This window comes from Microtus pennsylvanicus, chromosome 4 (genome assembly GCF_037038515.1).
Source record: "Microtus pennsylvanicus isolate mMicPen1 chromosome 4, mMicPen1.hap1, whole genome shotgun sequence".
NCBI classification, from domain to species: domain Eukaryota; kingdom Metazoa; phylum Chordata; class Mammalia; order Rodentia; family Cricetidae; genus Microtus; species Microtus pennsylvanicus.
In genome coordinates, this window is record NC_134582.1 from 82,708,445 (window position 1) to 82,736,209 (window position 27,765).

The following is a 27,765-nucleotide window of genomic DNA, read 5'->3' on the forward strand; positions in this document are numbered from 1 at the left end:
AACCAGGTGTTGTTTGCACTATGCTTCAAGCCCCAAAGATTCTTATAGAATTGGTTTGCCTTTTGTTAGTTTCTGTCCTCTGTCCCATCATAAAGGAAGCTCTATTACAAGTCTATCAGCAGTCAGACTTTTTATATTGTAATGTGGGATTACAAATCGGGCTTTATCTTAAGGCACCTTAAGCCAGCTGTGGAAATTGTATATAATGGCCATACAAGGCAGCATTTGCCATCTGCTTCTAGAGGTGTAAGTTTTTTAGAGGCTAAGATAGGATTTATTTAGACTTTTTTGCTTTCCCTGGGTAGTTATTCCCATTCTCTGAACGCCCATCGCTGAGGCTTATGTGATCTGGACTTTCCAGCCCAGTACTTACTTTTACTGTCCTAGATAGTATTTCCATGAATGCCACAGTACTTGGCATGCTGGACAAGTCTGTTAAAGCCAAGGTTCAAGGCTCTGTCATAAACACATAAATCATTTTTAGGTAGACCAAAAAAAAAAGTACAAGGTCTTATGACCTGTTGTTGATGTCATCAATTCTTTATGCACAGTCTGAAACAGTTTCTTTTCCCCCCCACAGGCAACCAACAGACATTTCCCACAAACTGTTACAGGGGCATATTTGAGTGGCGTTCGAGAAGCAAGCAAGATTGCAGCCTTTTAAATAGAACATGTATGGATGGACCTACCTTTCTTCTGTGTCCCAAATAGAAAAGTTTGAAACATAAGTTAAAAGAGAGGAGACTGTATAGTAAGATTGAAATGTTTCTGTGGTGATAAGAAAATGCAAACCCATTTCACTCTTCTGAAATCACTGACTTTCAAAATCCTTCTAGGCACTTACAGTGAATTTTATCTTTCCATAGGCCCAGTTAGTGCTAAGTCCTGTGGTTTTCAGAAGGCCGCACAGTATAGCCTAAAATTGAGAACTTATGGATCCCTTTAGACTGGACCATTCCCATTGGCAGATTTCTTTTCCTATATTATGAGTCACGTCATCCAGCAGGAGTCACTAGGAAACTTAGAAAGCCATGTGTTCTGTGACAATTTTTCAGTCCCTTTACCAATGAGCCTTAATATTTCTACACAGCTCCAATCTTTGGGCTTTTCTTAAAATTTTCAATTCTTTTTTGATACAATTTGAAGGTATGACATTAAGCTAGGCTATTTTATACTACATATTTCTTTTCATTGGGTATTCAAAACTTAAGATTCAGGTATATTTTGATATTTTAGGTCTGTGCACTCATCAGCAACACAAGAGAGTATGTATGTTACATTCTCAATGGGTACAGAATGTTTTCACACTATAAAACAAACCATTTTTGGGTGGGCAGTATACTTAAAATTTGGCAAAAATCTTGTCAGAATAATTTAAAAGCCCCTGTTATTTTTAAAGTACTTTATAGTTCTAATATTTTATATAGTTTACAGTAAGTTTCCCATAGGCAGGTCCACTGGAAAACTGCAGAAAAAATTATCTTGGTACATAGCACATACTTTATAAGCCATATGTTAAAGTCTGAATATGGCAAAAACTTTTCCATTTAAAGTTTGTTTAATAAACATAGGTTTCAGGGTTTTTTAGATGCCTATTCTGCCAAGAGACATCAGTTGACAAACTAAAAATATGCTTTTGTTTTAAAAAGTTATTGAACAGTTCTTTGAATTATTGATCTGCTTTTAAAAGGGGGCTACAAAGGACTTTAAAGCCACTTTTTGAAATTAGGTATTTCTGAAATTCAAAATTAGCTTGTTAACAGTGAAGTGAGCTCTAGACAGTCTAGATATAAACCCTCCCTGTCAAGGCATGACACAAGCCAATGACTACATATTTAAAAGTTAATCATTCACTGTACTTAGAGGTTATTTGTTGAGACTCATTGGTACTGATAAGGGAAGTATTCTGCTTTAAAGTGTAAGTAATTAAAAATGTTTAGTGTGTGTGAAGTGATAAATGCAAAATGTTAAAATTTCAGTCTAAGTTATTTAGTTTCTAGGCACTTGAGCTTGTATTATGCCATTTCGTATAAATGTGTATTTAAATTTTAGTTTTAAGTGACATACTTAATTTCATATGTTGTTCTACAGGAACTTTGGTACTTTTGAGTTGCTATGTTTTTCAACCTCTTTAAGATTTTTGTTAGAGAGCCGGGCGGTGGTGTTGCACGCCTTTACTCACAGCACTCGAGAGACAGAAACAGGGGAATCTCTGAGTTCAAAGGCAGCCTCTGGTCTACACAGTGAGTTCCAGGACAGCCAGGGCTATACAGAGAAACCCTGTCATAAAAAGTTACAGAGCAGAAGTATACTTACAGTGATTTAACTACACACCATGAATGGTTATGTAAAACTGCTTAAGAACTTTTGCAAATACCCTTAATAAAAGGTTTTAGCATCACTGTCAACTTTGTTTTCAGTCTTTTCAAACAATCACTTCAAAAGTGGTCCTTTATTACTGAAGAAATCTAAGTCATAGGATTAGGGGATAAATCCTCCCACACCCCAGAAAATGACAAAAAGCAAATAAATTGAAAGACTAAATACAAGACATTTAAAACATCGATTTATTCTTTATTGCCAAGATTTATAACAAATTATTTAAAAGTAAAGGCCAATTTTTAGTCCCCATTTAGTTACTTGTTCCATTTCACTCTATGCACACTAAAGTCAAATGTGTGAAAATACCTGTTAATGCTCAACATTAATATCTGATTTATGATGCAGAAATTAAACACTCGGTTGGTACATCAATTGTCACTCTTGTCAAAGCAGCTTATTTTTATAATTCACAAATAGGCAATTAGGACAGTCAAAAGACAAAATTTAAATTCAGGGGCAGACCATATTTACTTGATTGACCAAACTTTAAAAATCAAACAGCCTTCATTTCTATAATACTTCAGAGAAATTTACTGTATGGTTTTTGAGAAATACTTTCAAAGATACCTACATTGCCAGCATTACAATCTGATACTTTAATAAGAGTTACCGTACACTGTTCGTATACCATCTTCTGGCATTACATCTGATACTTTAATCATAATTATTATAATGGTCAAAGAAGTTTAGTTACCAGTTACTACTATCAATTCGCTTATATATAAACCAAGTGTGCTCACCCTTTCCCAGTTTTTTGAAACTCTGATGTGTTGATTTTGGTTTATCCTCAATATAAAATTTCTATGACACTTAACACACCACAAATTGATGACACTTTCAGAGCAAAGCAGAACTGGACAGTCCCCTCCAGTGCTGCCACCACTGAACTCACTACTCTGTCATGCTGCCTGCTGAACACTGATGTTCTTTAGTTACAAGTGTAAAGATACCTACATGAGTTTAAAAATTGATCTGCACAAAAGAAATTAAAAAAATTATATACAACAAATTGGTTTTTAAAAATACAAAAATAACATCTGTCACTTCTGTCATGCTGACAACTTGACATATATGCATGCAGAAAGAGTTCCAACTCGGTATCTGAACAGCTGTGCTCTAATATGATGAACAAACTGCCACTACATTCACACTGACAGAAGGTGTATTCAAAATATCTCATATACTAAATACTGCAATAGTCTCTGCACGTATAAATGCTGGTTATAATAGTTTTTGCTTTGATTAAAAGTGTCTTAAGCTAACATTAAGTGCACTAAAATCCACAACAGTTCAGAAATCTATGACCTTACAATAAATCCAAAATGTACAACTCTAAAAGCAAGAAACAATTACTGCCATGCAAGACTTAAACTGAAAACTGCAAGGAAATGCAATTTAAAACAGCAAGCTCAAATATATTTAACACTCAAGGGGTCAGCAGCGAGTTCTACCAACAATAGACTTAAAGAAAATACATTCTCTTTGCTGGTATAAATCTTATTTCCAAATCTGAGAGCAAGCCATCTGTCCTCTGGTTTAAGAGATTAGCTGCAACAAAAAAAGGAAATCACTTTACCACACCCAACATAAAATCAATTATGCATATATCATAAAATCTTACTCATAAGATTAATGTAACCTTGGAAAATCAGGTGGGCTAAATATGAATCAGTGGTTACTGCTGACCTTGTCATGCCTTGGAGTGAGCTGTCGTGAAGCTAGTGAGTACCAACTCAGAAACAAAGCTACTATGTGCACTATGAACCTATCTTAATCTAGGCTAAGTAAGGCTTTATCAAAAAACTGCTCAAACTTACTAAATGTATTTCTTCATCTATGCTTATCAACAACTCTGCTGTCTCAGATGTGAATTTTTCATTGTCAATAATCAAGAAATGCAATAATTTGATACTTTTGGTTTCTATGCCAAATGATCAAAGAAGGAAAAATGAGGAAATATTTACCTCTTTTACAGTTGTTTTAATGAAATCTTTCCTCTCAGTTAAATCGTAAGCAGGATAGTTTTCATATACCTAAAAACATTAAACGCAAATTTAAAAGTCCATAATACTGTTTTTTGGATTAATAAACAAGTAGATTGTAAGTGTTCTCTGGTTCACAATAGACTTGTACCTGCAAACAGTAATAAAGTCAAGTGACATTCCCAGTGCTTTTATAACTTCATAGTAGTGAATGAAAACCACAGGGATTGGAAGGCTATCTGTGGAGTATCTTTTAGAGGTCCTAGTCTGCATAGCACCCAATATTCTGCTTAGGATTCTACAGTTTGAACTTCAACCTCTACTCTCTATATATGCAATTCTCTTAATTAAATTATGAAAATTCAAATGGTCTCTTAAGTGCTTTACTCCTAGAATTTAGACTAATCTGTCCCCAACTTTCTTAGTCTCAAATCTATTGCTTAATTTCTAGTGTGAACTCACAAGCCTACATACAAGTACCCTGAAGCTGAACTCCTGCCCTCATTTAGGGCCTATAAAACTTTTGCTATAAATAGACAAGCAACAAAATGCTTGGAGCCTTGTTAGGCAGAGTTTGTTACAACTATACAACTGTTCAGATGTATGAAACAGATGTAGTAGGCATACAATAAATAGTAGGTGTAGCTTCATTGTACAAAATGTGGTAATATTGGATGATTGGATGACTTAGCCCATGGCCTATAGTTGGCCTGACTTTGAAAACATGTCCGCCACTTACATCATTGCAGCTATCCCTTGTTTGGCAATAAAACTACAACCCTTAATATATTTAAATTTCCTTATTGATGGTCATTTACACAACTTCTGATTTTTCAGTATTTATAGACAAAGGTGAATGAATTTTTTTTTTAATGAGAGGCCTTGAAATGGAATTGCTGGGTTAAAGAGTATGTGCCCTCTAAATTTCAAAAAGCTGTTACAACTCAAAATACAAACAGTACGTGATTTTCTGCATTTACTACTAATGAAAACTGTCAATCTCTATAGTGCAAATACTATTATTTCCTTGTAATTTCTGTACCTGATGAAAGGCCCCTTCAATGTCTACAAGTCTCTCCTAAAGTAGAGAACCAGTGTCCATTACCATGTTTCAAAAATTTGATCTCAAAGAATCTAAAATGAAGCATCTTTTAAACTATCCTGCCTGTTCTAGTCTCAAAATGTGATTACTGTTCCATGTGATTGATAGCACCTACAACGGAGCAGCCTTTGAATAGGCTTTTATTTCTGACAGGTTAAGGCAGTAGTGTGACTTGTGTCCCATGCATGTTAGTAGTGAGTACTCTATCATGGAGCCACCAAGCACCCCCAGTCACATACCAGTCTTTTGTCAAATCACCTTTTTTGATGTTTGTTGGGTAAATTTAAATGTAAATATTGAGTCTGGAGTAAAACATTCTTTTAATCCCAGAATTAAAGTATGAGCTAGAGGCCACCCTAGTTTACAGAGACCCTATCTCAAAACAAACAAAAGTAACTATTATGATAATCTCAATATTGTATCCAGATTCTCAAATACCTTAGTTTCAAGAAAGTTAGTCCCAAGGCATTTACAGACTTTCAAACCTAGTTCTCTCCTTACTTCAATAAAGACTTCCTTGGCATCCTAGTTTTGAGACAAATTACTATTTCTTACAGTCATTAGATTATGTGGCACTGGCATACTTATAGTTAAATATATCAAAGAGATAACATTGAAAATAAAATTAACATGCAAATGAGGAGTATGCCATTGTTCTTCGACAATAAAGCAGTGGCTTTTAACCTGGGAGTTGACAGGAGTTACCTAAGACCATCAGAAACATATATTTACATTATGATTCATAATAGTAGCAAAATTTTAAGTTATGAAGTAGCGACAAAAATAATTTTATGGCTGGGGGGCACCACAACAGGAGGAAGTAAAAAAAGGGTCAAATCATGAAGAAGGTTGAAAAACACTGCTATAAAGGGTTTACTATTTTATTATTATTCTGTTTATTACTCTACTATTCTGGGACTCAGTGAATAATTCTAGATGCTCTTGCATACTCTTTAAGCCCTGGCCCCCATCTCATCCCAGGTAGGAATATATGCTCTGTGGTGCTGCACTCCTCCCCAAAGTGTTCAGTTTGCACACTGCCCACATATTTAAAGACAAGTAATAACTTCTCTGCTTTATCTCTTCACACCTAGTCTTACCTTGGCATGTAGTAAAGGCTCAACTGAATGTCTAATAATTTAAAAATAAAGGGACTGGAGAAATGGCTCAGTGGTTAAGAGCACTTCCAGAGGACCTGAGTTCAGTTCCCAGCAACCACATGGTGGCTCACAACCATCTGTAATAAGACCTTGCGCCCCCTTCTGGCCTGCAGGCACACATGGAAGGAATGCTGCACACATAATAAATAATAAATTCAATAAAAGTACAGGTCATTTAACCTTTGGTGTATTTCATATGCAACTTCATTTATTCATAAGAAACTAGATTTTTCAACCTCCAACTCTATAATATGGACAGTGACTCATTCAAGAATAACATTTCCTGAAAAGTATTAAAAGAATTCCAGGGAAGTTTAAGTTAGTGACAGTCATCTGTACACTAAGAAGTAAGGTGACTTCTGAGATGCTCTTTAAATCAATGTAAGCCAATAATGCACCACTAAGTTTGCACACCAGGAAAAGTCTGTGTTGAAGCACATCATTTTAATTTATTGACTATTCATAAAAATGTTTAGAGATGTTTGATTGTTTTATGATTACTACAGTACCCGGTACCCTCAAGAGGGCCTGAAATAGTAGTTCAATACTCTCTGAATGGATACATAAAAACATGCACTAATAGTTTCAAATTAAGTGACTTCCAAGTCAAAGGAGAATAACTAGAATATGTGTGCCAATTACCTCTTTGCAAATCTGCTTCATTGTGACTTCTTCCAAGTTAGCATCAGCCAATAATTTCTTCACTGTTTCCTTTAATTCTTCATCTGTAGGTGGTTTTTTCAATTTTTTAATTAATGGTTCATCATCAGAACTATCTTCAGATTCAGATTCTAAAAGGTAAGATACCAAGTGTGAGTGACTTTTTTGCATTTGAAGGTGTAAGACAAGGAAGTTTAAGAGAACACAAGCCCTCCCAATTATAAATCATTTAGTTTTAATTTTAAAATAAAAAATTTCTACCTTAAAATTACAAAGCTTGCACTGAAATTTTTTTTAGATTTGAAAACTGGCATGCTATGTCTCAATGTTCTTTGCAGCTGTCTTACACACACACTAAACATGTACATGCATATGGTGTCCCCAGAGTTGCTGTCATCATTTCTAACGTACCTTTTTTGGAACTGTTTTGATTCTTCTTGGTAGTGCTGCTATCTGCCTTCTTAACATTAGCACTTTTTACAGACTTGTTACTTTTAGCAGCAGCTTTTTGTTTTGCTTTTTCTTTTTTAGCTGTCTTTTTTGGTGGTTGCTAGAAGGGAAAGAAAAGCATACATAGATGAGTCACTACTATTTCGCCCTCTCCTTTCTCACTGTAAATACTAGCTATGGCTGCTTAAACGTAAATTGTTAACTGTTGAGAATAACTGTACCCTAACACTATTTATTTCAATGTAAGTAAGTCATCTATATTATTCCACTTAATTGGGGCTGAAATAGAACTCAAAATCTTCTACTCTCTTCCCCAAATAGAATCCAAGCTACAAGGAGACAAGCTTTTTATCCCTTGTGTTCACTAATAAACCCTTAACTTCTAAAATTAGTTCCTGGCATACAGCAGTTGTTCAGTAAAAATTTGTGAATATGAAGAAACAGATTCAATGAAGTCATCTTGTTCCTAATCACATCAATATAAGCTATGTCTTGAACATAGACCCGATTCCAGAACACGTGCTCTTAAACACCAATCCACAAATTCAACAAAAGCTAAATGCTGAACATTTGGACAAATTACAGTGTACAAATTCTAGCTTATAAGCACTTTGTTCCAACTAAAGTCTCTGAAACTTACTCAACATAACTAAAAAACCTCAGATAAACGGGGGGTGGGGGGGTCGCGTACGCCTTTAATCCCAGCACTTGGGAGGCAGAGGCAGGCGGATCTCTGAGTTCGAGACCAGCCTGGTCTACAAGAGCTAGTTTCAGGACAGGCTCCAAAACCAAAGAAACCCTGTCTCGGAAAAAAAAAAAAAAGGAACCTCAGATAAATTCTCATCTTTATACATCATAACCACCACAAATAGCTAGATGGAGAATGTTCTACACTCCTGGTTTTCAAGTTATACCATATCAGCTTTTTGTAGTCTGTGAGATACGGCTGCAATATATACTGAGACTGGTCTTGAAGGATCTTTCTGTTACTAGAGCCTTATATTACTGGTATGTTATACCTCACTTAACCCCTTCAAAGACAAATACTGTGCTCAATCTGTTCTTCAGATCAAATTGTTTCAAAAATCTAGGTGGACTTAGACTATTATATGTAAGTGGAATTAATTCAGTTTTTACTGTGTCTTTTTCTGTTACATTACCATTGCGCACATCTACATGAACCTAGACATACCCTGTAATACTCACTCAGTAATATTCTATTGGCTGGGCACTAACTAGCAGGCTATTTTGGCTGCTACTAACCGTATATAAGTGGTATTTAGGAAGCTGATAAAATATGGGAGTGTTACCAAGCAGCATCAATAGAATTAGTTTTCTCAGGACTAACTTAAATGAGTATTTTTTAATTAATGCCCCCTACTTCAAATAAACTCCAGTAGGCACTTAAAGTGAATAATAAAGGTTCAGCTGTTATTACAATACTCTTATTACACAGAATCAAATATTCATTTTCACTCTTCAGTCAAAGGCTAATAAAACCTGGACTTGAGTTTAAGAAACTAAGTTATACTACCCAAAGAGTTGTGAGAAGTGAGCAATAAAGCAACATACTACTTCACTGCTACTCAATCTCATTACATTAGGTAATTTGAATTAGGTAATTAAAATATTTCCAAGGCCATCTAAGGTTACAATTAAACTTTTAGTAGGCATACACAATTTGATTAATTTTAAACCTATTAACTGGTACAAATTAGTGGTTTGACAAAGTATAAACATCTGTATAAAAGGGTAGGGGAGGAAATGAAGCCATTGTTAAATAAATAAAATGTTGCTTCTGAACAAATATATACATCTTTCTATATTTAACACCATGACTTTTAAAAAAGACAGCTAGCCTATTGTTTACCAAAATTTCTAAGAGTGCAATCAGACCACACAAGAACTATAGAACAAGGTTAATTATAGTTCAGAGTAACAGGGTCTTGAGGTAAGTTGCTTTCAAATTCCAGCCTCAATTCATCACCAGGCCCTACTTTCCCCAATTATCAAATAAAGGAACTAATCTAAGTCTTTATGAGGGTTAATGTACAACTTGTGAAAATACTGCCATCATAAAAATATCATCTACAAAGTGCTCATTTTGTGATTGAGAAATTCCTCCAATGTGCAAATCAATTTCCCCATAAATGTGATATTGTAAAATGTCTTTTTAAAAACAAGGTAGCTACTACAGAATGATAATTATAAAAATGACACCTCACTAACCATGATACATCATACTTAATCACACTGGTAGATACAACTCGACTCACAAACATTAATTTCCATAAATTTATACTGGATTTCACTCATTTTCATTAATCAGTTGTAAATTTTTCATGACACACTTAAGGCAGAAACTGATTTAGACTTGATGACTTGGGAAATAGTGAAGACTGAACAGTAAACCAACAAGCTCAGACTTAAATGGGACCCAACATCCTGTGCACAGAAAATAGCTGATGAACTCACATCTTGTCTTTAGCTCTACAAATATTAAGAATCACTTTCACCTACCCTGAAGATGAAGTTATTAGGTACAGATCATCCAAACAACATCTTAGTTTTGGGAAATGGACACAGTTTCAGCAGTTAAGGCAAATAAAGATCACTGGTATTTGGAGGTATAAATGATGGGCGCTAAGAAGACAAATTAACCACACCCATTTAAATTTTACACTTCCAATCTTTATCAAAATCTTAAGAATCTAAAGTCAGCTAAAGGATCAACCCTCAATATCTCACAATGTTACCAATTTGATTACTTCATAATCCCACAATACTTGGGCTATAAATCATTAATCTTAACCTTGTGAAAGATACAGTACAGAAGTGAGTAAGTAAGAACATGCGCTTACAATCAAGCTTTGCTTTAAATCGACTTCACTGTTAATTCTGCATTCTCAGGCAGATTACTTACCCTTTCCAGTACTTTTTTCCTGGTGAGTAAAAATGCATAAGAACGGCCCCAAAAGCTGGGTGGTGATGGGGCATACCTGTAATCTCAGCACTCAGGCAGAGGCAGGTGGATCTTTGTGAGTTTGGGGCCAGCCTGGTCTACAAGAGCTAGTTCCATGATAGGCTCCAAACCTACAGAGAAACCCTGTCTTGGAAAAACAAAAAACAAAAACAAAAAAAACAAGCAAATATGTCCTATATTATTAGTTCTTGGAAGAGTAAGAACCTGTTGGAGAATATTATTTTCAGGTGTGCTACTTTTGTTTACCCTGCATTTGTTTAACTCTGAAGCTGTGTTACTCTGCCTGTCTAAAACTACTGATGGTCCTAATAAAGAGCTGAATGACCAATAGTGACATAGGAGCAAGCATAGGTGAGACTGGCAGGCAGAGTATAAATAGAAAGAGAAACAAGGAGAGAATGAATAGCAAAAGAACAAGAAAAGAAGGACATCAGGCCAGCCAAAGAATTAAGAAAGATAAAAAGCCCAAAGGCAAAAGGTAGTCAGGATAATTTAAGATAAGGAAAGCTGGCAAGAAATAAGCCAAGCTAATACCAGGCATTCATAACTAAGAATAAGCTTCTATGTGTGATTTATTTGGGAGCTGGGGGGTAGGCTCCCCAAAAAGACAAGAGTAAAACACCCCACAAAAATCACCCAGCTATGTGTTCCTTTAAGCTAGGGATGAAACAATAAATTTAAGTTGTATACCACAGCCTATTTGCTATATGCTGAATACAGATCTTTTTCTATTAGAAAACAGTACTAATAATGGATGTGTTGCATTTGACTAACCCTTTTTCCTAATCCTATATGGCCAACCCTCCCATTCACTAATATATGAGGATATCTACAGCTAAAGACTGTTATTAATGTCTTGATCTCTACTACAGAGCTCAGAACCAGTGCTCAGTAACTACTACGCAATTATTAAAGTGGGAAGTGATACTTGAGGACTAGATACACTTTAAAAACTGCCCCAAGTTCCTTTGTTAGTCATCTTGCAAAAGCCATACATGGATTTGTAACAACACTATCTCCTGGTGTAATTTACATGTATAGACTGTATCTGAGAAAGAGGAAAAGGAAAAAAAGGCCACTGTATCAAACCATCAAGAGTACTCTTGCCACCCTTGAAACTAGGGAGGCTGAAGCAATAGAATTACAAGGCCAAAAAGAAATAAAACACTTAAGAAAAAATAAAATGAATCATAATAATGCTTAAACTATATAAATAAAAGTGCATATCTTATTCCTACAAAGACAAACTAGAATAAGAATTAATTAAATTTAAAATGTGAAAGATTCTTTTTTGTTGTTTGTTCGGAGACAGGGTTTCTCTGTGTAGTGTCTGTCCTAGAACTCCTTCAGTAAACTAGGCTGACCTCAAACTCACAATGATATGCCTGCCTCTGCTTCCTGGGTGCTGGGATTAAAGGCGTGCACCACCACACCAAGCTGCGAAAGATTCTTAATAGACACACCTTTGTTATTTAATCAAACAGATGGTAAGACTGGGTCTTTAACAGAATGAATGTGGAAAAAAAATTAAGTTTCAATGGATAAAAATACAGAAAAAGCTAGTTCCCAAACTGTAACTTTCTCCCAAAGGTAGGTGTGTGTGTGTGTGTGTGTGTGTGTGTGTCTGTCTGTCTGTCTGTCTGTCTACTGGGTACCCAAGGAGGCCAGAAGACAAGATCTGATCCCTTAGAGCTGGAGTTACAGCCATCTGACATATGTGTTGGGGTCTAAACTTGAGTTCTCTGGAATGCTCTTTAACGGCTGAACCGTCTCTCCAACCCAAAGGATTAACATAAATCTTCAAAAATTTGAAGAGGATTTTCCATTAATAATCAAGAAATGGCATAAGCATTTTTTTGCCAAAAATCTTGTGAGAACAAAGCTTACCTATCTGTTATAGGCAGCAGGGCTCTTGGAGGAGGGTCACCAAAAAATATGCCTGTCACAGAGCCAGAATTCTGTCCTCACAGCAGAAAGGTTGTACTGGGAGAATAGATGAACAAAATAAAAAATTAGCTTAAAATACATGATTCTTCTAACTTGGTTGAGAAAACCCAGATGACAAGAAAAAAGAAATATGTAATTCTAGTTTGAGTTCACAAAATGATGAAGTGTAAATGGATTTTTGTTGTTTTTTGTTTTTGTTTGTCGAGACAGGGTTTCTCTGTGGCTTTGGAGCCTGTCCTGGAACTAGCTCTGTAGACCAGGCTGGTCTCGAACTCACAGAGATCCGCCTGCCTCTGCCTCCCAAGTGCTGGGATGAAAGGCGTGCGCCACCACCGCCCGGCGTAAATGGATTTTTATCAAGGTGATCTTTCAACTGTAATATCCAATAAAAAATAAGATTATTTAGTTATATAATTTCCTTCGTTCATATTATGAAATATTAAGGAATAGCAAAACATGTATGTCCACATCCCACCACTATCAAGAAATTTTTTTTTTTTTTTTTTTGAGACAGGGTTTCTCTGTGGTTTTGGAGCCTGTTCTGAAACTAGCTCTTGTAGACCATATCAAGAAATTTTTTCAACTAAAAAGGCAATTTAACAAAAAATTCCAATTGCAGGTTTCTCTGAATTGTAGAATATCTAAGTGAACAACCCCACTTTTGATTCTTTTTCCTATGACGTCAGGAAACATAACGTGGCTTCCAAAAAAAAGTAAATCCACATCAGATTTGCAGTGTAGCAGCCACTAGAAGTAAAGTACTAACACCTGGATGTCTTCATTGTCCCTCACAGCTAAACGGAGAACATTGTGGTCAATGTCACACAGGTCACATAGAGCCTATGGTTGAAGGTATCCCTTCAAAGGGATAAAGAGAAACACTGTTAAGATAGCCTGTTGTTTGTAACATGGATGAATATCTGGACATAAACCATTACCCTGCGATCGTATGATTAACTCTGATGAGGACGCAGAGAGAAACCAAGATGGAACTGACCTGAAAACTCCCTCCCTCTCTGTAAGCTAATGTTTACTGCCAGAAGATATAGATATGGGGGAAAAAATAAAAGATACGAATACGAAGGCTACTGGGAGAAAACACATTCATTATTACTCTGCTACAGAACACACGTGTACTACAATACCAGTTCATCAGGCAAGATATACCCACTAATGTAATACTGGCAAAATAAAATTATTTTCCAGATGAACCAATCTGATGTGACCTATAACACAGGAAGAAATATATACATACACCTGGATACTGTAAAAATCTGGTCAAGAGCCTATGGCTGAGGATCAGGACCCACAGAAGGAACATATTACTAATGTTCACCTACATGAATATGTAGTCAGATCGCATTCTAGGTATTTTGTTTATATCCAGATTAGGGTAGCTCTCATCCTAGGGCAGAAAAGCACCTTTTTACAGAGGATAACAGTTAATACAATGAAACCTATCTGGTCAAAGCACAGAAAAAAATGATGAATACCCATCCTTAAATGGGACATCTATATCAACTCCTATCCAAGGCCCAGGGACCATGACAGAAGAGGGAACAGAATGAATTCAAGAGCTGAAGGACAGGGATGATTGTCATGAAACACAGCTATCCAGACAAGACACTACCATAGCAACCACAAACATACATACAGCAGCTACATACAAGATTGGCCCAACTTTTCATCATGGACAGGGGAGAGCCTTCCTTAGGAGCTGATGACTATTAATGGTCACTGGAGGAGTCATTTTTTAATCTAACCATTGGGAAGAGGATTCAGAAGGAAAGAGGGATACCAGAGGGTAATGAGGGGTGTTAAAAAGCATAATACAAGTTTATTTAAAAAAAAAAAAAAAGAAATAGCCCAGTGGTGGTGGTGCACACCTTTAATCCAAGCAATCAGGGAAGCAGAGGCAGGTGGATCTCTGGCATTCAGCCTGCTCTACAAAGTTCCAAGCTAACCAGAGCTACACAGAGAAACCTTGCCTCCAAATCCCAATCAAAAAACAGAGAAAACAAAGTGTCACAAAATACTATTCCTTTTACCAGGGTTTATCTTTCTAAGTCAATTAGAACTTTCAGAAACTAAACCGGCCATGAAGTATGTATGTAGTTCTAAATTTAAAGGTCTTTTAGAGCAATATAAAATTAATCTTACTAGAGGGAAATTTACTAAGAAAAAAAAAAGTATCTCTCTATAGACTTTATCGGAATTGTATCTTATAAAGCCTGACAGGGTAAACTCATGCAGGAAAAAAAATTACATTTTTGGGGGGTAGCGAGATAGCTAAGTGGTTAAAAGCACTGACTGCTCCTCCAGAGGACTTGTGTTCAATTCCCAGCACCCACATGGCAGCTTGCAGCTGTCTGTAACTCCAGTTCCCGAGAATCTGACATTATACCAATGTACATGAAATAAAGTTAAATAAAGTTTTAAAAAAATTACATTTTTATATGGTGAAATATGTCTGCAAATCACTGTCTTCTTTCCCCCTATGGATTTCCACCATTAGACCTAGGTTTTCTAGTTTATATCACAGGAGGGGGAAAAAACGAATTTACATTGGACAGCTCATTTGTACCTCTTCCTAAACTTTATCCTGGCAACAAGACTGGATTTAGAAATGGTACTCAGAATAAAATGTCTTCTTTGGGGAAAAAGAGACCTTTGAGACAGGTTGTCTCTCTGTAGTTCTGGCTGTCCTGGAACTCATTCTGTAGACCAATTCTCAATTCTCTGGCAATTGGCCGCCATGCCTGACTAAAGATTCTAACAATATCAATGAATACAAAATATATGTAGCCAGGCACTTTTGAAGTCATTTAATATGGCCCTATGAGGTTGCTTCCAGTTTTACTAATGGGAGATTGAGTACAGAAATTAAGTAATTTGTACAAAGTCATATAGTGAAAAACCAAAGATTTGAACCCAGTTCCCAAACCTATTTTGTTTTATAAAGACAAAACAAACAACAAAATTTATATACTGCAGTAATTTTAATAATTTAACTTCTCATGATTTGTCCTTAAAGTGTTAGAAACCATTAAGGACATATGGTAAATGAGCAAAATATTGGACAAGGAAAATAATTAGTTTAAAATCATGGAGGTTAGCAGGCGGATCTCTGTGAATTCGAGACCAGCCTGGTCTACAAGAGCTAGTTCCAGGACAGGCTCCAAAACCACAGAGAAACCCTGTCTCGAAAAACCAAAAAAAAATTTAAAAAAATTTAAAAAAAAATCATGGAAATTAGTGAGGTAGTTCATGCCACATAAGCATAAAGACTTGAATTCAACTTCTATCACCCACATAAAAAGCCAGGCAGAGGGATGCAATGGCTGTAATTTTAATGCTAGGGAATAGGAGAATCCTATGGCTTCCTTGACAGCCAGCCCAACCTAACCTAATCCAGGTCCCAGTGAAAGACCTTTTCTCAAAACAGGTTGATAGAGGTAGGGTATGGTGATAGATGCCTTTAATTTCACCACTAGAAGGAAAAAGGCAGGCTATCTCTATAAATTCAAGGCCAGTGTGATCTTATTATATAGATAGTCTAGTCATATTATATAGATAGTCTAGTCTTATTATATAGGCTAGTCAGTTCTATATACTGAGATCCTGTCTCAAAAAATGGAGGGCTTGGGAGCAATGGCTCAATAGCTGCTGTCTGGCATCCACATACACAAATCTGTCACAATAATATATGTACATATAAACAATGCTTTCCTCTCAGCTATCAAACCATAAAAATCTGAGAGTTCAGAGTATTCATCTTCCCTCCACACCAAAATACAGTAGAGGCTGGAAGGATAGCAGAGGAGGTTAAGAGCCTTTGTTCCTTTAGGAGACCCAGTTTAATTCCCAGCAACCATGCCAGATGTCCAACTCCAGCTTCAGGGGACCTGATGCCCTCTTCTGGCCTCAGAAGGTATTGTACTCATACACACAGACATGCATATGCACAATTAACTAAAAAACTGTTAAATGTATGAAGTACCTGTAAGATTTTAAAAAAAATTCTTACATTATGAAAATAGCTCATACTCAGATTCAGAGGCACCTTTAATAATCTGACATTAGGAGCGGGAGAGATGGCTGAGCTCTTCTTCCAAGGGAGCTGGATTTAATTCCCAGCACCCATATGGCAGCTCACAACCGTGTATAACTCCAATTCCTGGGGACCTAATGCCCTTTTCTGGCCTCTGTAGGCAACAGACATTAAAACAAGAAAGAACTTTAAATATCTCAGGTCAAATATATATACTATTAACATATTCAAATAAAACAAGTATATTACATATCTTCTCAAAAAAGATTTTATTTTTAATTATAGTATGCATGTGTATTTGTGTGAGAATGTATAGATGAGTTTAGGTTTCTGCAGAAACCAGAAGAGGGCATTATAACCTCTAGAGTTGGAGTTACAGGCAGTTCAACCTGGGTACCAGGAACTGTTCTTCTGCAAGGGTAGTATAAGCTCTTAAACAACTTAGCCACGTTCCAGCCTCATAATTTACCTTATTCATCTAATTCTGTGGTGTTCAGTAGATTAAAAAGCACCCTTCCTGACTACATAAAGTACATTTGTTAGTGTTCAAAGATATTTCTGGCTAGTACAACTGTGTGGGCTTCCCTCAAGGAAATATCTAGACTACATTATCAATCCAGGATTAATCAAACCTATAGAATAAATTTATAGAATAAGTTCTAACCCCTAAAGAAAATGAAAAAATAAAACATGGCATACTAAACATCAGTAAGAACAAACAGGAACTCACCTGCTATACCTATTTTCCCTGACCTTGACTGAGGACAGATACAGCAAAAGCTAAACACTTTTCCTCCTACCTCATATGCACTATGGAAGCATTTTACAAATATGTGCAAACAGAAAATGTCCCATTTCTAGGTGATATAAACTTCAAATGCTGTGACACTCATTAAATAATTCCCAAAAGGTTGAAGGAAAATTACAACCTTTAACACTTTTACTTTTTGCATCAAATTACATCAGTTCAGGTCAACTATAAAATATTGATAAAAGCCTTCTAAGAATGTGCTCCCATGGGCTGGAGAGATGGCTCAGTAGTTAAAAGCAAAGGCTGTTCTTCCAGAGGTTCCATATTCAATTCCTAGCCCCCACACGGCGGGGGGAGGGGGGGGCTCACAGTCACACATAACTCCAGTTTCAGAGAATTCTGATGTGCCCTTCTGGCTGCTGCAGACAGCAGGAATGCATGTAGTGCAAAGACATGCTTGTGGACAAAAGACCCATACATAAAATACTAAAAGAGAAAGAATACACCCCTCTGTGTTTGTTTAGTTTTGCTGCTTCCTTTCCCATTTCTCTCTGAATAGTTCAAGGCACACTTCAAATCTAGGTCACAAACTCAGCTGTTTTGAAACTTTAATATTTGATATGGCGGGGATATAAGCCTGCTCAATTATGTACGTAGCTTTCATGAAAAGGAACCAACAGTGCTGGTGGGTGGTGGCATACACCTTTAATCCCATCACTGGGCAGAAACAGGTGGATCTCTCTGCATCTGAGGCAAACCTAGTCTACAGAGTGAGTTCACAGTGAAACCCTGTCTTAAAAAACAGACAGAACACAAAGAAATGACATCAAACTATTTGCTTGTTTATGTAGCAAGAATATTTATCTGATAGAAAATAGAGAAAACAATAGTTAAAAAATATCTTACCTCCTCTTCACTTTCTTTCTCGTCATCTTCTGAAGACTCTTCCTTATTTTTCTTCTCATCTTCGTCACTACTGGATTCATCTGACAGAATTTCAGGACATTTGGTTTGCTTTGACTTCCTTGTTGTTCCAGAACTGTTCCGTTCCTTTTTACTACCTTTGCTTGAAGATTTTTTGGATTTTGGCAATGGCTTTATATAGAGAGAGAAAAAGAAAAAACTTTTTAACAGTATCATCTGTTAAATAAGGGTATTTCTAAGTCAATCAACTCGTTTTGATAATTAGTCAACTCAAATTCTGTCAGAAAGCATTTAAAGGATTAGCAGAGAAATCATCTTTAAATGTGTCAGGCTACCTAAAAGTGCATTAACACTATTCTCAATTGTCTTGTAAACATCTGGCATAACCATCTGCAAAGGGTATCGTTGGTTCTGAAACAGGACTACAATTATGCACTGTAATGAGTTCAGGTAGTGTCTACATTTGATCAAGACAATAACTGAAACTAGACTTAATGTATTTCATTTTTATAAGCACTAAAGATACCATTACTAGGAGTTTCTTGCTTTAATTAATCAAAGGAGTAGAAACAACTATCAGAGAAAATAAAGCTTAATTAGCAATCATATATCCTCAATTTATACTACCTCTTTCAGTAATGCCAAGTTCTCAGCAACATCTTTCAGTGTGGAATAAATGTTGAGTAAGTTAATTATGAAAGTAATAACAGGCATGAAATAGGTTAATGTGTTATATACGCCTTCAGTTAAACCGTATCCATTTCTAATCACATGAGAAAAACGATTTGATCAGTCAATGAGTTTATTTTTCAATGCTTTCTTAGGAGTATTTGCTAAATTCTAAAATTTAAACACTGTATATCAGTCCCACATAACCATTTCCTCAATGTATTTCCCTTATTCCAATGCCTTCCAGACAGAAAACCCTGGAGCCCTGGTTTATATCTTTGTGACATGTAGGTACTTTTACCTTTGTATCTGTTTGAAGCAGGGTTTCTCTGGGTAGCCTTAGGACACTGGAACTTGCTCTGTAGACCAAGCTGACCACTAACTAGAGACCCCGCTGCTAGGATTAAAGTGGGATCAAAGATGTGCATAGCCACTTTTCTTTCTAGATTTTTCAAGACCGGGGTTCTCTGTGTAACAAGCCCTAGCTGTACTGGACCTCCTGGAGTTCCGCCTGCCTCTGCCTCCTAAGCACTGGGATTAAAGCTGTGTGCTGCCACCACCAGACTACTTTTCCTAATCTTGTACTACTCACACCTGATTTGAAGGAAAATATGCTATTTTATATTATGAAAATATTGCAGTTCTGTCCATGAAAGGCATATATTTTAAATGCAGATGACAACACTGACTATCAATACAATTCTGTGGCTAAATTACCATTCCAGTAAGAGAAAGGAAAGGCTGTTAATAACCATTTTACTGAGATGGTAAAAAACAGATCCTTACTTTGCCAGAAGGCTTTGGATGCATTAAGAAATTCAAGATCCTCTTCACGAGTTTGCTGTTCACGCCTGATCTCTCTAAATCAAGAACCTCACAGATGCTCTTTAGCATGGCGTTTCTAAACCTAAAACAGAAAGCAGGGGAAAAGAAGGTGACTACACATGAGTTCATAAGTAACCTTCATAATATAAAGAAGAAAGAGCCAGAAAAATTGGTCTGCTTTGTTTCCATAACAGTTATAAGTATTTCCCTGTAGGTTACTCTTATTAATTACCTGACCACAGGGCACAACCATTAGAAAATGACTATTTACCAACAATTGAAGTAAACTCACTGAAAAATTACCTAAATTTCCAATACTATAAAATTCATGGACTTGAAAATTGTTTAAATTAGTAATTCAGCATTACAGTGTCTCAATGAAGACCTAATTTTTATTTAAATTTTCTATCTACAGGCATTTAGTAACCAAAAGTTCTAAGGTTTGTCATTTTGCTAGCATTATGGAAAATGACAATTCCTCATCAAAGCAATTATGTTCAAGGCAAGTTTAAAACACTAAGAAGAAATAGTAACAGCAGGGGACAGAAATACATTTTATTACATTTCCTTCAGACTATATGAGCTTTGAACTCTCAGATTACCTGTATCTTCTAGAAAATGAAATTTTAAGGGTTTTCAATAATTTTAAGTCATTATTTACCGGAACATAACAGATAACCCAAGGTGATGCTATGATAGACTTGTCAAGTACTAACTTAAAGTTAGCAATCTACTAAAAATGAGCAGGCATTCATTTTTAAATGGAATATAGCATTATCAACCAATAACAATATTTATAAAAATAACTTACTTTTTCAGCATTTCTTCCTTCTTTTTATACTGGGTACTGCCTTTTTCAAATGGAAAGCCACTAAACTGACCCACATTCTTCTTTAATGAGGACACCTGAAAATATTTTTGATATTGTTAATGCTACTATCCAGTAATGCACAAATAAAAAAAAAAACCTCAAAGATAGTGTCTATTTTCAGAGCCATCACCCAAGTTAATTTACTGAACAAAACTGAAAAGTATGTGCTACTGACATATTAACATTACAAAAATTCTACAAACTGAATTAATTCTTTGAAAAGTTTGAATCTGAATGTATTTTCACCTAGCAAGTTACCAGAATTGTTTCTTACGTAGGTGTAGAAAGTTACTAGTCAATGAGTATTTTTAAAAAGGCAAATAATTGTAAGTACTCCAAAAAGTTAATTCCATTTACTAGTTATGAGACATGTGTAAATTAGATTGTGCAAACTGAGGTTAGCACATGTTAAAATAAACTAGACCGTGCTTCAGACAGCCTTAATAACATCTAACTTGTTTTACACAACCTAAAGCAAAGTTTCTTATTTCAAATACAGTCAGTGACATAAGCTGTATCGCCGGGCAGTGGTGGCGCATGCCTTTAATCCCAGCATTCGGGAGGCAGAGGCAGGCAGATCGCTGTGAGTTCGAGACCAGCCTGGTCTACAAGAGCTAGTTCCAGGACAGGAGCCAAAAGTTACGGAGAAACCCTGTCTCGAATAATCCCCCCCCCCCAAAAAAAGAAAGAAATGGTTCAGTGGTTAAGACCACTGGCTGTTCTTCCAGAGGACCCAGGTTCCATTCCCAGCACCTATATGGTGGCTGGCTCACAACCATCTGTAACTTCAGCCAGGGAATCCAAACACCCCCTCAGGTAGCAAGCACACAACAGACAGACACTAGGTAAAACATCTATACAAATAAAACAATCCCCTTCTTTTCAAGTAGTTATATATAGAGCAATTAACATGTCATTTGGCAAACAACTGTCACCCACTTTTATGAGTATTACAATTACAAGGGAATATTTATTGTGAGTAGTCAGAACATTGAAAACCAATTTATTTTATTTTATTTTTTGGTTTGTCGAGACAGGGTTTCTCTGTGGCTTTGGAGCCTGTCCTGGAACTAGCTCTGTAGGCCAGGCTGGTCTTGAACTCACAGAGAGCCACCTGCCTCTGCCTCCCAAGTGCTGGGATTAAAGGCGTGCACAACCATCGCCCGGCTCAATTTATTCTAATACAGTTTTTTTTAATCACTAAAATCACAACAGATTGTATTATATAATTTAGATTTTCAGTTTGGAGCATTTTTGTTTTGGTGGTTATGGTGTTAGAAACCCAACTTAGGGCCTTGGGCATGGCAGATAAGCAATCTATCTCTGAACTACTCATCTATCCCAGGTTGGGATGAAAAACATGAGAAAGCCCTAGGTACTGTCTTGTTAATAACCAGCTACTTGCTAGGTGGTGATGCACACCATTAATCCCAACACTGGAGAGACAGGCAGGCAGATCTGAGTTCTCGAGGTCAGCCTGGTCTACAATAAGAGCTAGTTCCAGGACAGGCTCTAAAGCTACAGAGAAACCCTGTCTGGAAACCCCACCTACCCAAAACAAACAAAAACAAAAAAATAAATAAAAATAAAAGGAAAAGATAACAAGCTACTCATACTACAAAAAGTCCGTGTCTGAATTTACTTACTGGTATCGGATCTAGTCTTACAGGATTAAAATTATGGCTCTGTAGTGAAGCATCTTAATATACTAAGTATCAAAAAACATAGGAAAGATGTTTTCAAACGTCTTACTGTGCCTGGTCTGTTGTAAAGCAGTTTGTGTAGATTTCTAAGTTCATCTGTTTTTTTCTTACTCAGAAAGAAATGTATCCTTTCAATTTCACAAAGTTTCTGACCCTTCCCTGGAAAAAAAAATCATAATTAAGTACCCAGACCTTATTAATATTTAGTTACCTTAATGAAAATTATAACCACAGCACAGTTTGTATTACTTTATGTTAATAGGGAAAATTAAAATTATCCCAAAATAGATCACTATTTCCTAAACACTAAGTATGCTATTACCAAGTATTTGCTAATCACTTTCCTGCCTAACTGGGCATTTTCACTGTAAAAGAAATATAGAATAAACTTACCTTGTGCAATTGTAAATGGCTCTCTTTGTAAGGAAGACACTTGCATTGTCAATCTTTCTACTTTCTTCTTTTCTCTCTTGCCTTCCACAATGAGACTCTTTTCTAGGAATTAAATGAATAACTTTTAAATTCTTAAATAACAAAAAGCTAAAATAATGTGTCAGCTTTATACACAGGTGGGGAAAAGAGCTCCCAAACCCAATACCACACTTTCCCCTAAGCATGTTTTAAGAAGCAAATGACATGAAACACTGTGGAAGATTTTATTTACTCAAGTTTGTCAACCACCCAGTCTAAAATAACAAAAATTCTTATCCAATTACATTAAAATCTAGTCACTTGACTCTTGAAAAAAAATTAGCTTCTCACTAACCTTTTTGACACACAAGAGAAATGTATTTAACATGGACTAAGCAAGATTAGTATTTCAATCTCATTATTTCATTGTTTGTGGGCCTTTGAACTCTTCTACAAACATATAATAAAATATCTTAAACTAAGCAGCCATACTACTGTGTTATAAACACTAGCGCATATTTCCCTATCTGACTATACTTTGGCACCTGTTTTAAGATAGCTGGCTGGATGTTATTTTGTAGTATGATAATTATGTTCCTGACAGCCATAAGTCACTCTAACAAAGTTAACTACTGTTTAGTCCAGACTTCTGAGAAAAACCCAGGAAATATGTAATATATAAAGCTTAAAATATGGTCATATTTATCAAAAACTACTTATTGTTTGAAACCTAGTCAAATAAACTGTATTTTGTGGTCGGTCCTCTTTTCATTCAAGTGAATGCCTATTATGTCCAAAAATGTACCTAATAATCAAAATGGTGTTATTAAGCATTTTTTTAAATTTCCACTAGGAAAATGAAAACTGTACTTAATGTGAAAGACAATAAAAGATCTTTAAGAGAGATACAAATAAGGGATAAGGGTACAGATCGATTATAGAATGTCTAAAACTGGTGACTCAAATCCAATACCCCAGAGGCCTAAGCCCAGACAGAATGAATATGGTGGAAGATTCCCTCAAGTTGTCTTTTGACCTTCACATGCACCACTCCTGCCACACAAAACAAGGGAAAGCTACAAAATGTTTTGTGAGGGACTGGAGAAGCGGCTCAGTGGTTAGGGAGCACTCACTGCTTTATCAGAGGACCAGGGTTTGATACTCACCACATGGAAGCTCACACCATCTCTAACTCCACTTTCCGGGGTGATCAGATACTTTCTGACCTCTGAGGGAACCAGGCCACATACTGGGCGTACATACACATACATGCAAGCAAAACACCCATACGCAGAAATAAAAATATTTTTAAAAAACGTTTTGTCCAACGTTTCTCAAGACCCACTAATACCACTTGTAGGTATATACCCAAAGGATGCTCAATAGTGCCACAAGGACATGTGCTCAACTATGTTCATAGCAGCATTGTTTGTCATAGCCAGAACCTGGCAACAACCTAAATGCCCCTTGGTCGAAGAATGGATTAAAAAAAAAAAGTGGTACATTTACACAATGGGGTACTACACAGCAGAAAAAAATGACGACAGCTTCAATTTTGCAGGAAAATGGATGAAACTAAAAAACATTATTTTTAGTGAGGTAACCCAGGCAATTATCACATGTACTCACTCATTGGTGGTTTTTAAACATAAAGCAAAGAAAGCCAGACTACAAACCACAATCCCAGAGAACTTAGACAACAATACGGACACTAAGAAAGACTTACATAGATCTAATCTACATGGGAAATAGAAAGTAAAAAAAAGACAAGATCTCCTGAGTAAATTGGGAGCATGGGGACCTTGGGGGAGGGTTGAAGGGGGGAGGGAAGACGCAGGGAGGAGAGCAGAGAAAAATGTAGAGCTCAATAAATATGGGGAAAAAATAAATAAATTTTAAACACAAAATAGACCTTGATATGTTGATTTTTTTCTAATTTCTTTAAAAGTGAGATAGATGAGATAATTTTTTGTTTTTGTTTTTCGAGACAGGGTTTCTCTAAAGCTTTGGTGCCTGTCCTGGAACTAGCTCTTGTAGACCAGGCTGGCGTCGAGCTCCCAAAGATCCGCCTGTCTCTGCCACTACCGCCCAGCCCTAGATGAGATAAATTATTGAATTAAACTGTCTCATTCATGATGATACTGAATGAAGTCCATAAAAATTTGGACTCGGCATTAATAAAGCTTAATAAAGGATAAATTAAATAATTAATTTAATTAATTAATAAAGGATAAATAACCCCCCCCAAAAAAAACCGTTTTGTGAGTTGAAGAGGGATTATTTTATGGTCAGGGAGGAAAAAGGATCAAAACATTAGTGTAGGTTTTACAAGACAGTTCAGATTTGGGGCTATGTAAGGAGCTGCAAAGAATGAATGCAGAAAGCTAGCATTAACAGCTCCTCTTATCACTCAATTTCCTCTTCTTGGTAACTTTATTCACTTGCTTTGGATCAGGATCTACAAACTAACAATTACTTAGTCCAACCCTGGAGTACAGTTTTCAAATTAATGTAGGCTGGCTATAACCTGGACAATTCCTCTATGTCCTACAGGAACCCAAACAACACATCCAAGACCTTATAATCCTCTCCAAGCAAGCTTGTTCCCGTCTGTATTTGTTTTTCTGGAGAATAACACCATCACCCAAACCCTATAGACAAAAGCTAAGAGTCACTGCTCCAGTTCAGTCTGTCTCATCTTCCACAAATCACTTCCAAGTCTTGCTAACAATGCCTTACTTCCTAGATTTCAGTAACTTCATCGTCATGTACCTTTCTATCATTATACTGAAGGTATATTCTGGGCTAAGAAGAATTAAAAACTGACAATTCCAGCATCTAAAACAGCTGAAGAGAAAAAATGAGTAATAATAAATTAGTTTTGAAATATTAAGGACTAAACCTACAAAGAAAGTTTTTAAAAATAATTGACTTATATTCAACCAACTCCAGGATTCTGTGAATTATTTTTAGCCTCTAAAACATGTTTTGGCCTTTTATAGTATGTTTACATAACTTCTCAATTTCTTTCTGCCAAGGAAACTCACTACCTCTAATACCTCAACTTTGCCTCCCTAGGAAGACAAAAAATAGTAAAATATTAGAGGTCCACGTGCTAAGAAAGTCTTAACAATACTGACAAGACAGCCAACTTTCAATTATTTGATTGCAAGTAAACTTCAAGGTAATTTAAACAATTCGTATTAAGATTTATAATTAAAGCAAGTGCTGTACTTAAATGACACACTCCCATAAGGTCTTAGGGCACATTCCACTTCAAATAAAAAGTATCCCTTGTTCCCCTAGCCCATATTATATTTACAAAAAGAAATGACAGGTTGGGACGAGCGCTTGAACCCTGAGACCTGCTCTGGCCATTTGCAGTCACAACTGGACCCGACTAGCACCGGAATATGTGAAGAGCTGTATCTGGGATTTTCCAATATGAGAATGTCTCGGGAAAAGTCTTATGCTGTGGAGGGACAGCATAAGCATCCTGAACAACTGACAAGCCTCCTGCGCGTCTCTAAGCGGGCTTCCCCACACAGAGGTGGTCAGCACCACCAATCTTTGAACAGTATTAGCTCCAAAACCGAGACCGCTGTGGGTTCACAGTCTAACTTTCAGTTCAGTGTTTTTTTTTTCGTTTTGAAACTACTTTCTCCAACAGCAGCAGCTTTCACGGGCGATTCCTAGGCAAAGAAAAACGCGCCCACAAGAACCCTTCCTCAAAAATCAGCAGCCACAGAGGGCTGGAGGCAGGGAACCATTTCCAGGATGAGCTAGCATACCTGTGGTGTTAGGTTACAGCGCGGACCTTAGGGGAACTTCAAAAGGCAAATGCAGCAGAATGAAATTAGCGCAATGAAAACACTCGCGTACACACACAGCAGTGGCGTGGAAGACAGATCTCAGCCTTACAAACTTCCTGCCGGGGGACCAAGTGTTCAGATGGCACGGCGCGAAAACTCAGCTACACTCGCCATCGCAACCCTGGCACACGCTCAAAGGGAAAAAAGAAAAAGAAAGAAAAAAAATCCCAATTCTCTGCCACTGACGGTTGGCAAATATACACACCATGCGCCTGAACCAACCACTCCGACCTGCTGCCTCCGAGCGCCAAAAACCCAGAGCACCACTTCCCAAGGGAGGGGGAGGAAAAAAACTTTTGATGTGAAAATTCCACCCGTGAGGGATGCGCGTCCCTGCCCACCTTTCTCTTCCTCCTCGTCGTCCTCTTCTTCCTCCTCCTCCTCCTCCTCCTCTTCACTCTCGTCCCTGGGGCCCGGCATTTCGGGCTCCTTCTCGGACGCGGGCTGCGCTGGGCCGTCGTCTGCCTCCGCAGCGGGGGCCGCCGCCGCCGCCGACATGCTGCTGGGGACCTGCGGACGGAGAGGAAGCCGCACGCTCCGGTTCGCTCGCTCGCACTCACCGGCAGGACCGCGGCGAGCGCTCGGCGGCAGCTGCTTCTCGAGGCGCCCACTCCGGAGGCTCAGCCACCCCGCCTGCCTCCCCGGGGATGCCCGAGGCGGGAAATCGCACCGCCCTCCCGCCGCCGGCGCGCGCGCTCCCGCCCGGCCTGCGCCGCGCCGCACCGCCCCGGGCCGGGCCAGGCCAGTCCGGCCAAGGCGAGCCTCGCCGTGCGCGCCGCGCGTCCCCTCCCCCGCGTCGGGCCGCCGGGCGGATGACCGCGTCGTCCCCCTCCCCCCACCTCCTCGCCGCCGCGGGGGCAAAGCCGCCACGCCGCTCCCCGCTGCCGCCCTCACCGCGGGTGCGCACGAGGAGGCCGCCGCCGAGTGAGAAGGCGCGCGGGCCGAGGTTCTCGCGCCGCCGCAAGCTCCCTCAGCTCCTCAGAATCAACAAGATTTTCAAAATGGCGGTTCGGGAAGCAGAG

At 37.5% G+C, this 27,765-nt stretch overlaps 2 protein-coding genes across 4 annotated transcripts in view; one reads left to right on the forward strand and one right to left on the reverse strand.

Moving 5' to 3' along the window:
- The window catches only part of Kdm1b (lysine demethylase 1B), a 41,856-nt gene extending 39,448 nt beyond the window's left edge, over positions 1-2,408 (forward strand). For all 3 annotated transcript variants that reach the window (XM_075969664.1, XM_075969665.1, XM_075969663.1), the window contains exon 21: positions 581-2,408. In XM_075969664.1, the coding sequence (XP_075825779.1) occupies positions 581-664 (84 nt within the window). In that variant the 3' untranslated portion in view covers positions 665-2,408. The remainder of the gene's footprint in view (positions 1-580) is intronic.
- A 136-nt stretch (positions 2,409-2,544) lies between these two features.
- On the reverse strand, positions 2,545-27,765 carry Dek (DEK proto-oncogene). Its single transcript, XM_075969667.1, has 11 exons — positions 27,638-27,765; positions 27,085-27,253; positions 22,854-22,955; positions 22,510-22,619; positions 20,698-20,792; positions 19,848-19,968; positions 18,375-18,563; positions 7,698-7,836; positions 7,269-7,417; positions 4,347-4,415; positions 2,545-3,930 (listed from the first exon to the last, which is right to left on the reverse strand). The coding sequence occupies exons 2-11, from the start codon at positions 27,239-27,241 to the stop codon at positions 3,919-3,921; spliced, it is 1,143 nt and encodes a 380-aa protein (XP_075825782.1). The 5' UTR covers positions 27,242-27,253; positions 27,638-27,765; the 3' UTR covers positions 2,545-3,918.